Source organism: Gorilla gorilla, chromosome 11, assembly GCF_029281585.2.
Source record: "Gorilla gorilla gorilla isolate KB3781 chromosome 11, NHGRI_mGorGor1-v2.1_pri, whole genome shotgun sequence".
Taxonomy (NCBI): domain Eukaryota; kingdom Metazoa; phylum Chordata; class Mammalia; order Primates; family Hominidae; genus Gorilla; species Gorilla gorilla.
The window spans coordinates 127,749,813-127,764,231 of NC_073235.2; the positions used below are offsets into that span (position 1 = coordinate 127,749,813).

Sequence of the window (14,419 nt, forward strand, 5' to 3'; positions counted from 1 at the left end):
GTAACTGCGGACTGCAGCTAGTGTAAGTGCAAGAGAAGGCACCCTGGCCACCAATTCGTTTCACACTCCAATCACCCCCGCCCGCTCTACACCCCCTGGGCACCCGATGCCTCTTCCCTCTGCCAGGCAATTTGCTTCCGTTCTGTTCAACTTTCCGACCTCTGGCTTTAGAGAATAGTCCTGGCTGTGGGAACTGGCTCTGGGAAGCTTTTGGCGCCCTCCTCATTGGTGACTGGCAAGAGTAACACTTTCACACTGTTAAAAAGAGCCGTTTAGTTCCTAATGATATTTACTGGCAAAAAAGAAAATGAAACACACAACCCGGATTCCGGTCCACCAAACGCAGGCCAAGAGCGCGGCTGCTGAGCCCCGGTCTTGCTGTAAGGCTGTTGTTCCCACTCGCTTCCCGTTTCCACTAGAGTTGATTTGTCTCTTGCCACCTCTCCCCGGCAGTGTGGACCTACTGCAACGCAGGAACATCTGGGTTGGTATGGATAGGATCCTAGCATCAGATGCTGGCTGCTGCCCCAGGGACTTCCCGCGGAAATCACCCAGCACTTAGAAGCCGTTTCAATAAGGAAGTAACCAGTAAAGCATTGCTGGCGGGAGAACCCCGCGAAACATCTTAGAAAAATACCAGAAACCGCTGGAGACCTAATGACCCACGTCTCCTCCAGCCTGTGTTCCTCAGCCCTTTCTGGAGGAGTATTAAGTGGTTTGTGGGTTTTTACCCTGCGGTGGGAGGGTTGTTCCAAGTACATCTATTTCTGCGATAGTTAAGGTCGGGGGGCCCCAGCTCTAACCAGGGCGAGGACCACGGACTGCATCCCTCTCTCTCAGCGCACTGGTCTGTTCACTAGAGGGTGAGAGGGACGCGCAGACCTGCAGACTCAGGGGTTCCGTTCTGTAGATCCCCCCACCCCACCCGGGGTCTCTGGCACTCGTATCACTTAGCACCAGTGTGACTGGCGGTGCATTCCGGCCCCCTCCCGCCCCATTAAAGCCCCTGCACATCCTCTCCCACGCTGCGCTTCTGCTGCCCACGCAGCTGCTCCTCTGAGCGTCCCGCGTGCACAAACGCGCCCCCGGTCCTTACGCGTCGGTGGCGCTGCCTCGCTGAGGTGGCGCCGGGGGAGCCCGCAGAGGCGGCGGGGGAGGGAGTGCGGAGGAGAGGACCCGTGAGCTGCGGGGACCTGGGCCCGCCGAGCTTTTGGGGAAGCCGGGCTTCGTTCCCCCCGGGCGCCTGGGGCGCGCGGGAAGGCGCGGAGGACGCGCCGCACTCACCCGCTGCTGCTGCCGGCTGCTGACTGCCACCGCGGCGGCGGACGCGGCGCTGTGCCGGAGCTCGGCCGCCTGCCCAGGTCTCAACAGGCTCCGGGTGAACCTGCGGGTCCGCTCACCGGCCATCGCCGGTCACGCCGATCGCGCCGCGGGCCTGGGGCGCGCCTCCCGCCGGTTTTCCCCGCGCCAACCTTCTCTATCCACCCGCCGTTCAGGAAGCGGAACTCGGAGCCTTTCCCCCCCTCTTCCTCGCTCAACTCGCAAGAGGCGGGTTTTTCTCTCTTGCACCCCCACTCTTCCCACCCCCTTCCCTCCTCTGAAGCTTCTCGAAGACTTTCCAAACTCTGCGCTCCCCCGGGCGCGCGTGGCCAACTCGGCGGGCGGCCGGGCCCTGCAGCGGCGCATCTGGAGCGGGCGTCGCGGGACGCGTGTGGGGCGGCTCCTGCCCGCGCCGCCCACACGGGCTCAGCTGGCCGGCCGGGGCTGTCCACGCCGCCCGGGGGAACTGCAGGCTGCGGGGGAGGGCGGGGGGCGGCCGCCGAGGGGCTCCGGGCGGGGCCTGTCCAAGGCCGTCGCCTGTCCAAGGCCGTCAGCCTCATTTGGAGGTTGCTGGGGGAGTTGGAGCCCTGGATGCATTTGCCGTTTAGACTTCTATTTTCTGGGTCCGGCTAGTGGGTGGGGGCCAAGCTCGGTTCGCCCTTCCACCCTCGGGAAGGGGTCAGAGGCTTATTAAAGATCTGGTGGCTGGGATCCCAGCAGCATCGCCCAAGCCAGCGTTTGGAAGGCTCCCTTGCCAGAAGTCCATGTTCAGGGCCTTGGAATAAGCTTCCCCATTCATTCACTCCTTCAATGAGTATTTATTAAGCGCCTACTATATGCCAGCTCACCCTGTTCTGGAAACTGAGGATACGGAGAGGAACTTAGCAACTACACTTTAAGGCTGTGTAGAGCTGATAGGTTTTTTCGGGGTAGGGGTGGGAGACAGCAAGTAACCAAGTGAACAAATAAACAAATACAGAGAAATCAAGGAGACAGTTTAAGCTACTAACATGAACTCAAAACCAATAAATCAGCGTTCTGGGGGTAAGAGACTTTGGGTGGCATTAGGATGAGTAGGCAAGAACCAACTGGCAGGGTTACTATGTAGGGTGGTCAGGTCGGGGGTGGATTTCACAGTTATGCTGTCTCAGCTCTTCTCTTGCCCATACCCATCTAGCCTGCACTTTGCCTCTAGATAGATATCTGATGAAAGCCTTCTAAGAAGTCTCTTCCTGGGTCATACCCAGGGTGGTTCTGCAATTCAGTGTTGGACTGGATGGGGGGCAGAGAAGTTCTGGCCCCTGGATACTGGTCTAGAGAGATCTGGGACAGCCTTTCCAAGTGGTCTGGTTTTTTTCTTAACAGCTTTTTATGGATCCATGACCCTGCCACTTTCTAAAGCCAATGATAGATAGTTATAACACAAGGTCACATTTGGGTATAAAGAATTCCTAAGCAATTGATAAATGCACTTTAGTCAGCTCTTTGTTAGCCAGGATTCAATTAGCCAGAGATGCTGTTTGGGGATCATTTCAGCACATTCTAGAAATCATAACAGGCGTAAGAGGGTAAGAGGCTCTGGCAGATTTGGGAAGTGCCATTTGAAACATCATCTAGTTCCAAGACAGCCTGCATAACAAATAACTGTACCTGTATTGTATGCTTTCATATTGGTACTCAGTGTGGGAGCAACACCACCTTTCAGGGTAAGCAAAGTAGGTGGTTGCCTCTGTGTTGGTACATGAAGATCTCTGTAGGAACAGCTCCCTCCAACCGTACCCTTTCCCAGGTGTACCCAGACTTGATGTCTCTGAGTGCATATTCCCCTGAGAGAATCGATTAAGCACATTTGAATTAACTTGAGCTTCCCAAGAAGAGGTACCTAATCTTTGTCTCTGGTTTCAAAACACTGCCTGGCACACGTAGGCACTCAATAAATATCAGCTTATGGATGACTTTACAAAGGGCTCAGATGGGCTAGTGCAGTCAGAGAGCTGGGTGTGCCTGACACAGAGAAAGTCAGAGAGGAGAAGAGAAAGGTGTGCTGAAAGGGAAGGCTATAGTAATCGATAATACATCAGAATGTGCCCTGCACAAGGCAACTCGCTGATCCAAAACACTGAGTAGCACACGCAACCCATTCTCCAACAATATCGAGTAACAGAAAGTCACTTACAATTTGTTAATCGTACAATTAATACACCTAATTGTACTTTTTCCAGCTTCAGGAGGTCACCCAGAGCACTGGTGTGAGAGGGTTTAACAAACAAATGCCTGTTTGCCCAATCCATACCCTGTATGATGTTAATTCCATGGGTCACACTGAGTAGGAAGGCAGGTTTAAGTGTTGATAGCATACCTCTCACACCCAGGGCATGTCAATAATGATACTTCAGAGACTCTCCTCAGCCCTTACGATCATGTAGATTTTAGTTAAGCTTCCTTCAGGCACCAAGGAGAGAGAGCTGAGTGTCGACCCTTGCCCCTGCCCTTGTAGCATAAATACACTTATTTTTTGCTATAGAAATATAACTTCAGGTCTGCTGATTTGGGACCTTGACTCTGCTGGCCACCCATCTCTCAGATCCCTGGGGAAACTCGGCTCAGATGCTTGGTAAACGCAAATCTGTGCACATATCATGAAGAATGTTGTTTCTTGGAACAGCTAGTTAATAAGAGAATCTTCAAGGGCTTGTAATATTGTAGAATAGTGGTTAAAATACATGCTCTGAAGTCCAATTACCTTTGTTCAAATCCCAACTCCGTAAGCCTCAGTTTCTTACCTATACAATCAAGATAGTAGTTGTGTGGCTGGGCTGCTGAGAGAGTTACTTAAATTAGTGTAAATTTCTTCAAAAGTGACTAGCACATGGACTTCAATAACTGTTATTATTCCTACACTTGCAGATAACTCAGGAATTAAACAAGCTTCCATGTCTTTTCATATATTTGATTCTCATATGAACCCTGTTATTATTCCTACACTTGCAGATAACTCAGGAATTAAACAAACTTCCATGTCTTTTCATTTATTTGATTCTCATGTGAACCTTTGCGAGAAGAAGGATGGATGGGTATTATCTTGGAGCCAAGGCTGGGGATTTAATGAGCATTCTGGAGACAATGTCTTAACCCAAATCAATGACTATGGAATTTCATGAACAAGAATAACAATAACAATGTAATCCTTGTAGTATTAACCCACTATTGTGTAACAATATGTAACTATAACATAATGTGCTACAGTTTGGATAATAGTTTCACATATATTATTTCACTTGAATTTTAATATATTATAAAATGGGGTTGTTCAGCCCATCTATCCCATGTCTCGCTGTCTAAAATTGTAGACGGATCATTAAAAGAGCTCCCCAAATGCATGGAACAGACATTTTAGAAACCAGTGGTTGCAAATTTTGCTAAATGTTCTCAAATCAATATTGTACTAATATATAGAATGCAGAGGCTGCAATAAAGTTTTATCAGTGTTTGAATTTGCCAATTCATTTGAGTTGTCACGAGACAAGCCATTCACTCAGGAAGAAATAACCCCACTCAACAGACACTTATGGAATATCAACTATGGACAGGATCTCACACTATGCTAGGAGGGCACAGAGCTGAGCAAAGTGTTTCTGTCTCCAAAAAGCTCAATTTCATACAGACTTACAAAACATTACTGGTGCTCATGGGTGAGTGGGTAGGGGGTGGGAGTAAGATTTTGGAGATGGAGTCTCTGTGGACCCATGTTAACATTTTATACTTCATATTTTTATGACTTTTTAAATAAGATTGAAAAAATTGGTCTCAATAACATGGAATTTTCTAGCCTTCTCTTTCTCTTCCCCTCTTTACTTACCTCCTTTTCTCTCTTCTTCTTTCTTCCTTTCTCCCTTTGTCCTTTTCTTTCCTTCCCTCACTGCTTCCTCCCTTCCTTCCCTTCTTCCTTCTTTAAAATTTGATACTCTTCTTACTCATACTAAAGCATCACTTACTTTCATAAGATGTAGTAAGCACTGATTACTTGACCTGGTACAATTCAAAGTTTTATAGAATTAAGAAACCACAACTGTCAATAGCCCTCTCCTGTCATCCTTCTACATGACTGTGTCCATGTCTTATCAGCAAGGAAAGACTTCAGAAATTTTTTCATAGCAGTAATAAGTATAAAAGTGAAAACTGTACTATATTTTCCAAAATACCTACAGACATAAGAGTGTGTAAATTTAGTTATTAGTCTAGGAGTCTGACTCTTGGACAAATAACTAAATTTGCACACTAAATGACTAAATTAGATCTTGATACCCAGAGATTGTAGGAAGTGGGGCAAATACTCCTTGCATCCATTCCATGGCATTGAGCCACCCTTCCTAAGTGATACCAAGCCCAGTGTTCCCTGGGTGTCAGCCTGGGCATCACCATGTCCCAGTGCTTAACTATATCAAGTTTGTCTAGTGTTGCACCATTTACAAAGCACACTCATTATTTCATTTGATTCTCAATCATTCATTGTAAAATGCACATGGGGCATGTGATATTGCCCCCACCGTACATAAGGGAAAGCTGGGAGAGAATTTGATAGCATGGAAATTAGGAGGGAAATTTTGCTAATTAATAAAAAAAGAAAGATACAGAAATAGGAATACAAATGCCCAGGTTAAAATGGTTTTCTGATATTATAGGAAGCCTTCCTTTATTTTATTTTATTAATTATTATTATTATTTATTATACTTTAAATTCTGGGATACATGTGCAGAACGTGCAGGTTTGTTACATAGGTATACATGTTCCATGGTGGTTTGCTGCACCCATCAACCTGTCATCTAGGTTTTCTGTGTGATTTTCCTCTCCCTGTGTCCATGTGTTCTCATTGTTCAACTTCCACTTATGAGTGAGAATATGTGGTGTTTGGTTTTCTGTTTCTGTGTTAGTTTGCTGAGAATGATGGTTTCCGGCTTCATCCATGTCCCTGCAAATGACATGAACTCATTCTTTTTTATGGGGGCACAGTATTCCATGGTGTATATGTGCCACGTTTTCTTTATCCAGTCTATCACTGATGGGCATTTGGGTTGGTTCTAATTCTTTGCTATTGTAAATAGTGCTGCAATAAACATACGTGTGCATGTGTCTTTACAGTAGAATGATTTATAATCCTTTGGGTATATACCCAGCAATGGGATTGCTGGGTCAAATGGAATTTCTTGTTCTAGATCCTTGAGGAATCACCACACTGTCTTCCACAATGGTTGAACTAATTTACACTCCCAACAGTGTAAAAGCATTCCTATTTCTCCACATCCTCTCCAGCATCTGTTGTTTCCTGACATTTTAATGATCGCTATTTTAACTGGAGTGAGATGGTATCTCATTGTGGTTTTGATTTGCATTTCTCTAATGACTAGTGATGAATGAGCTTTTTTTCATATGTTTGTTGGCCGCATAAATGTCTTGTTTTGAGAAGTGTCTGTTCATATCAGTCACCGACTTTCTGATGGGGTTGTTTCTTTTTTTCTTGTAAATCTGTTTAAATTCCTTGTAGATTCTGGATATTAGACCTTTGTCAGATGGATAGATTGCAAAAATTTTCTCCCATTCTGTAGGTTGCCTATTCACTCTGATGATAGTTTCTTTTGTTGTGCAGAAACTCTTTACTTTAATTAGATCCCATTTGTCAATTTTGAGGAAACCTTCCTTTATTAAGGGAAAAGTATATTTGTCTCATTTTTACAATAGAAATGGAGGTCCACAGAGGCAGGTGACTTGCCTTGATAATGTAGTAGTGTAATTGGGTGGGTAAATTAAAATAATTTTGTTTATTGAAAGTATAATGCTTGTCATATTCAGCAATAAGTAAAGTATCAGAATTGTAAACCAAATTGTTGGAAAAATACTTTGCCACAGCACATCTTGATTCCTAACACTAAGAAAAAAATAAGCAATTGAATGTACATCCAGTGGTGTTTTGGCTGAATACTATTTCATAAGATACATTTTTCCTAACCTTACCAAGAGAATATTAAAGAGCTACAAGAAAAATATGGTTTGAAAGGTATGATATTAATGGGGTCTATTAGTTCTTGAGTTCTTGCCGGAGCTGAAGCCATCTGACAAAGCTGAGTGCCTCCATGTTGTCTATGGAAAAAGGTATTAAATCTGATATGTATTTCTTACTGTGTTTAGAAGATAGATCACTTCTTGGGAGAAAATTACACTTAAAGTAATATGATTTGAATCTGAAACACTGCCAGGCTGTATATCGTGCCAATACGCATGCAGTGTGGCATTCTATCACTATTAGTCCACCAGAATCCTTGAGGCATAGTGCAAACAGAGGTACATGATTGAAAGAAAAGAATGACTATTTTTAACTGGCAACCAGTCTCTGGGTTCTCTATCCTACTTTGGCTTTTATTTGTAGTCTAGCCTAAGGGAATTAATGTCCCAGGATCTTTTTTTCCTCCATCTGTAAAAGTTACTCAGAGGCAGATTTTGGCTCCATATGAAGAAGGAAATGATTAGTAAATATGAGATGGGAACATTTTTATTTCTTACGTGCATAATTAAACCCTTGTACTTACTTTATTTTTCCAGACATTTTAATGTTCTCCTCCATTTTTCCAGTGTGGTGATTACTCCTGATATCTACTAGTCTCACAGAAATAGAACTTGATATGTAACAAAGTTCTATCATAATTATTTCTTTTGTTTCTTAAAGAGAGCAACATAAAAATAAATCTGTTGTCTAATATTTCATTGAGAATTTTGCATCTACACATATGAGTGACATTGGTCTACCTTTTTTATTTTTGGAACTAATGTGACATTTTGCCAGGGAGATTTTTCTGGCTTCCTTAATTAAATTGGAGAGCTTTCTGCCTCTTTCCATGGTCTACAGCAATTTAAATAACATTGGGCTTATTCGTTCTCCAATGGTTGGATAGAATCCAGCTGTGGAACCATCTGGTTTTGGTACATTTTTAAATAGGAGATCTATAATCATTTTCAAATCCCTTGTATGGTAATTGGTCTATTCAAGATTTTTCACATCTTTTATTTCTTAATAATTTATATTTTACTAATAATATCATCCCATTTTTCTAGATTTTAGAAATGTTTGCCTTAGAATTGCATGTCACACTGAATGATATGTGTTCCCTTCTGTTATGTATTCTTTAAAATTTTATTATAAATATTTTAAACATGGCTAAAAGGTATTAAAAAGAACACAATGAATACTCATAAATCCTCCAGGTATATTAAACTGTTTTAAATTGGAGAAATCATGACCTTTCATCTCTACATAGCTCAGTATTTATCTCCAAAAAGTAAGAATATTCTCCTACATAACTGCAATATTATTTAACACATTGAATTCAACAACAATCCCTTCATATTTTTTTGTCATCCAGGTGATATTTGAATTTCTCCAATTGTCCCCCAAATAACTTTTTCTCAGCTGATTTGATCAATCTCAAATTTAATCTTGAAGATGCATTGCTTTGGTTGTCATGTCTCTTAAGACTTTAATTTGAAACCATTCTCCTCCCATTTTTGATAATGACTTTGACTTTTCGAAGAGACCAAGCCAGTTATTCCAAGTTTTGTTATCTTTTGCTAACATTTAATTTTTTGTTGTTGTTGTTGTTTTGAGATAGAGTCTCGCTCTGTTGCCCAGGCTGGAGTGCACTGATGTGATCTCGGCTCACTGCAACCTCCGCCTCCCAGGTTCAAGCGATTCTCCTGCCTCAGCCTCCTGAGTAGCTGAGATTACAGGTGCGCGCCATCATGCCCAGCTAATTTTTGTATTTTTAGTAGAGACACGGTTTTGCCATATTGGCCAGGATTTCTCAAACTCCTGACCTCGTGATCCGCCCACCTCAGCCTCCCAAAGTGCTAGGATTACAGGCATGAGCCACCGTGCCAAGCCTAATTTGTTGCTTTTTATCTGAAGCCTTTTAAAATACATACTTTAAAAAAATTATTTTTTTTAAATTTGCACATAACAATTATACAGTGCACTGTGATCAGATCAGGGTGATTAGCATATTCATTGTCTCAAACATTTGCCGTTTCTTTGTGTTAAGAATAATCAATATTCTCTTTCTAGCTATTTGAAACTGTATAGTAACATTATTGTTAACTATAGTCATTCTACAGTGTTATGAAACACTAGAACTTATTCCTTTTATCTAGCTGTAATTTTCTATCCTTTAACAAATGACTCCCTTTCTCTCCTTCTCCCTACCCTTCCTAGCCTCTAGCATTTTTTGTTCTAATGAGATCAACTCTTTTAAGCTACCACATATGAGTGAGAACATGAGTGGTTTAACTTTCTGTTCCTGGCTTATTTCAGTTAACATAATATCTTCTAGTTCCATCCATGTTACCTTGAATGACAGGATTTTATTCTTTGTATGGCCGAATAGTATTCTATGGTGTATATATAGCACTTTTTCTTTATCCATTCATCTGTTGTCGGACACCTGGGTTGATTCCGTATCTTGGCTATTGTGAACAGTGTTGCGATAAACATGGGGGTACAAATGCTTTTCATATAATGATTTCCTTTCCTTTGGATAAATGCCTAGTAGTAAGATTGCTGGATCATACGGTAGTTCTATTTGTAGTTTTTGAGGAGCTTTTATACTGTTCTTCACAGGGCTTTATTACTTTACATTCTTAAACAACAGTGTATAAGAGTTCACTTTTCTCCACATCCTTGCCAGCATTTGTTATTTTTTTGTCTTTTTGATAATAACCATACTAATTGGAGTGAGATGATACCTCATTGTGGTTTTGATTTGCATTTCCCTGATAATTAGTGGAGTTAAGTATTCTTTCATATATTTTTGACCATACGTATGTCTTCTTTTGAGAAATGTCTGTTCAGATCATTTGCCCATGTTTTAAATCAGATTATTTGTTTTTTGTTGTAGAAATGTTCGAATGCCTTGTATATTCTGGATTTAGCCCTCTGTTGGTTTGAGAACATTTTCTCCCAATCTGTAGGTTGTGTTTTCACTCTGTTGATTGTTTCCTTTGCTGTGCAGAAAGTTTTTAGATTTTAAAATCCTTCCTCAATTAGTGGCTAATCGCTTTTCTCATTCTTAATCTCGAATATTTTTACTTCCTCCTTTTTTCCTTAATTGGGTTCTCAAGAGGGATTATCTACTGTAGTAGTCTCCTCAAGGAACTTGTAGTTGTTTTATTAGTTTGACTTTGTACTGTTAATTTTTTTCATTAATAAGCTATTTTCTTAACCAAGAGAGGAATATCAGATGCTATAGAAGAAAATATAGTACTATTTAAATACATAAAATCTTAAATCTTCATTATGGCAATATTAATAAAATGCCAGTATATAAATGACATAATTTAGTACATGTTTGTAATACAAATAAACAAGAAAGGCCAATATCTCTATTATATAAAGATCTCTTACTAATGGACAAGAAAAATATAAAAAATGAGCAAATTCCTAAAAAAGAAAGTCTAATACAAAAAGCCAAATTAAAAGAAAACAGAATAAATCATGCTGCTATAAAGACACATGCACACGTATGTTTATTGTGGCACTATTCACAATAGCAAAGACTTGGAACCAACCCAAATGTCCATCAATGATAGACTGGATTAAGAAAATGTGGCACATATACACCATGGAATACTATGCAGCCATAAAAAAGGATGAGTTCATGTCCTTTATAGGGACATGGATGAAGCTGGAAACCATCATTCTGAGCAAACTGTCGCAAGGACAGAAAGCCAAACACCACATGTTCTCACTCATGGGTGGGAATTGAACAATGAGAACACATGGACACAGGGTACAGAACATCACACACTGGGGCTTGCTGGGGGGTGGGGAGATGGGGGAGGGATAGCATTAGGGGATATACCTAATCTAAAGGATGAGTTAACAGGTGCAGCATACCAATATGGCACATGTATACATATGTAACAAACCTGCATGTTGTGCACATGTACCCTAGAACTTAAAGTGAAAAAAAAACCCAGAAAATCTCAATCTCAAATTCTGTGCCCATTTTAAATTGTATTGTCAGTCTTTTTCTTACTGGTTTTTTAAATTTAATTTGTATTTTTTGGATACAAGTATTTCATCAAATACATATGCATATATGATTTGTTGTTTTTGATATTGCATGTTGCTCAATAATTAGAAGTCATAGCATTATTTTGCTGTTTTCCTTACATATTCAGAGAACGTTATACCAAATGTATACTTATCAAATGTGATTGTTTATCTTTTAAAAGAGATAGAGGAAGCATTTTTCCTAATAGTCTCAGAAAGAAATACATTAACACTTCCAAAGTTTTAGATGAATGCTACAAAGTTTATAAGGCTTCTGAAGTTTTTCAAAACATTAATTTCATACCCTGATCAAGTGAGCTGAAGACAGTTGGAGAAAACATATTTTGGGTTTGTTTATGTACATGTATAATTGATTTAAAGAAACCATTTTTTTTTCCAGGAAATGTTTCTCTTAAAAAATATCTTTCAGTTGTCACAGCTCCCTTCCAGTCATGTGGTTTTTGTGTATACTTGTATTTGCACTAACCCATTTCCTGTGCATGGACTCTGCTTGCCTTTGCTCTTGCTGTGGTAAAAAGAAGTGAAATAGAAATATCACAGCATTGCCCAGAGCTCAGTTTTTGAAAGGGTGTAAGGCAGAGGAAGGAAAGCAATGCAAACTGTGCAGCATTTCTGAAGCCCAAAGCAAAAATGGCAGATTGATTGGTCTTGGGGATGTCTATTCAAATAACAGCCAGTGGGTTTTTGTTCTTCCCCCCATGATCATTAGAATTTATTAATACAACTAGATTAGGGTTTTTCGTAGCTTTATCTTTTAGCAGTTTCTCATGTGTAGGCTTGAAAATGTGTTTCTGTTCTGAGCTAATCATGAATATTGTCCCCTTTCTCCTTATTTGTTGATTTGCTAGAGGGACAAAAAGAAGTAAAATAGCTATTTTTATCGAAATCTTAAAAGCAATGGGAGAGTCATTATCATGCAACTAGTCTAAAAATTCATAATAAAGTCAAAGTACTTTTTGTAGTTTTTAAAAAGGTGCTATTAGTGTCATCATGTGCACAAAGCTCCAAGCTGACATTAACAAGAGGCCTTCCTAACACTACCACACAGCCTGTTTGCTGTTACAGAAATGCTTAGACTGGAGCTACTTAAAAGCACCTGAGTATGAGTCCCAAGGCTCAATAAAATATTCGAGACCATCCTGGCCAATATGATGAAACCTCGTCTCTACTAAAAATACAAAAATTAGTCCGGTGGCAGCACACACCTTTAGTCCCAGCTACTCAGGGGGCTGAGGCAGGAGAATCACTTGAACTCAGGGGGCGGAGGCTGAAGTGAGCCGAGATCACGCCATTGTACTCCAGCCTGGGTTACCGAGCAAGACTCATCTCAGAAAAAAAAGAAAAAAATACACACAGACACACACACACACACACACACACACACACACACACACACACACGTATATGTATTCCATATAGACATCAGGTTGGCACTACCCTTTTCTGCTTTTGTTTTCTTCTATATATATGTGTGTGTGTGTGTGTGTGTGTGTGTGTGTATATATAAATATATTTTTTTAAATGGAGTTTCACTCTTGTCACCCAGGCTTGAGTGCAATGGGACGATCTTGGCTCACTGCAACCTCTGCCTTCTGGGTTCAAGCTATTTTCCTCCCTCAGCCTCCCTAGTAGCTGGGATTACAGGCACCTGCTACCACGCCTGCTAATTTTTGTATTTTTCATAGTGATGGGGTTTCATCATATCAGCCAGGCTGGTCTCGAACTCCTGACCTCAGGTGATCCACCTGCCTTAGCCTCCCAAAGTGTTGGGATTATAGGCATGAGCGACTGTGCCTGGCCTTTGCTTCAATATTTATCCAGCCAATGTTGATCAGTTGGATGACATTTACCTGTGAAAGTCAAACCTAGTAGTTAGTGTGTGAATCTACTTAATTGGCTTTAATTCAGTTGTTGGATGTATATTCTCTTGTTGAATTCACATTTTGGGCTGGGGTAGAGAGCCTGATGTATGATGCTAAGTCTGATTGTGAAAACTGCTGGGGCTATGCTTGCCTATGAGTGAATCAAAGCATTTCAGAGATTGTCAAAGCTGGAAGTGGGCCCAGCCCGGTGGCTCATGCCTGTGTTCCCGGCACTTTCGGAGGCTGAAGTGGGGGAATCGCTGGAGGTCAGGAGTTTGAGATCAGCCTGGCCAATATGGTGAAATCCCATTTATCTCTACTAAAAATACAAAAAATATTAGCCGGGTATGGTGACAGGTGCCTCTAATCCCAGCTACTTGGGAAGCTGATGCAGGAGAATCACTTGAACCGAGGATGCAGAGGTTGCAGTGAGCCGAGATGGCGCCACTGCACTCCACTCCAGCCTGGCCCACACAGTGAGACTCCGTCTCAAAAAAAAAAAAAAAGCCGGAAGTGGCAGAGAAATTAAGCCATTTTGTTGTTGTTGTTGCTTTGCTTTGTTTTTATTGTTCCATTTTATAGGAAAGGAAGTAAAAACTCGAAAGCTAAGTGCTATATCTTAGATCAACTAGTTAGTGACAAAGCTGTTTTGCGGCAACGGTAGAAATGCTACCAAGATGTACTAGTCTAGGGCTTAACCCAGTATACCATGAAGCCAGAAACATGAAGGGGAGGAAAGTTAAAGGCTAATAGCAGTGTTCTAGAAATACAGCACAGAACTGCTGGAGTCATCATCCTACCTACAAGGTCATGAATGGGACCAGGGAAGGACACCAATATCTGATATTTCCTTTTCTCTCATTTTTTTCCCCTGGCACTTCTCATATTTCAAGATTCAGATCTGAAACCATCTCCCTTAGGAGGTGTTTTCTCCTAGATCCATTCACATGCAAGTATAGCCCAAGCAGTTTTTCACCAGGAGACTCAGCAGTGTACATCTGTTAGATGCTCTCCTACATAAGATACTGTCTGTGTATTTTAGTTTTTTGTCCACTTGTCCTCTCTTCCATTAATAATAACTGCTATTAATCATTGAATACCTACCATGTACTAGATATT

The 14,419-nt window shown here is 41.5% G+C and overlaps 1 protein-coding gene across 3 annotated transcripts in view; it reads right to left on the reverse strand.

The window, feature by feature from the left end:
- The window catches only part of DOCK10 (dedicator of cytokinesis 10), a 281,316-nt gene extending 279,546 nt beyond the window's left edge, over positions 1-1,770 (reverse strand). For 2 of the 3 annotated variants that reach the window (XM_063695244.1, XM_055380574.2), the window contains exon 1: positions 1,285-1,740. In XM_063695244.1, coding sequence (XP_063551314.1) covers positions 1,285-1,407 — 123 coding nt within the window. In that variant the 5' untranslated portion in view covers positions 1,408-1,740. Of the gene's footprint in view, positions 1-1,284 lie in introns of all 3 variants that reach the window. The other variant, XM_055380571.2, reaches the window with a different exon arrangement.
- Positions 1,771-14,419: the final 12,649 nt, after the last annotated feature.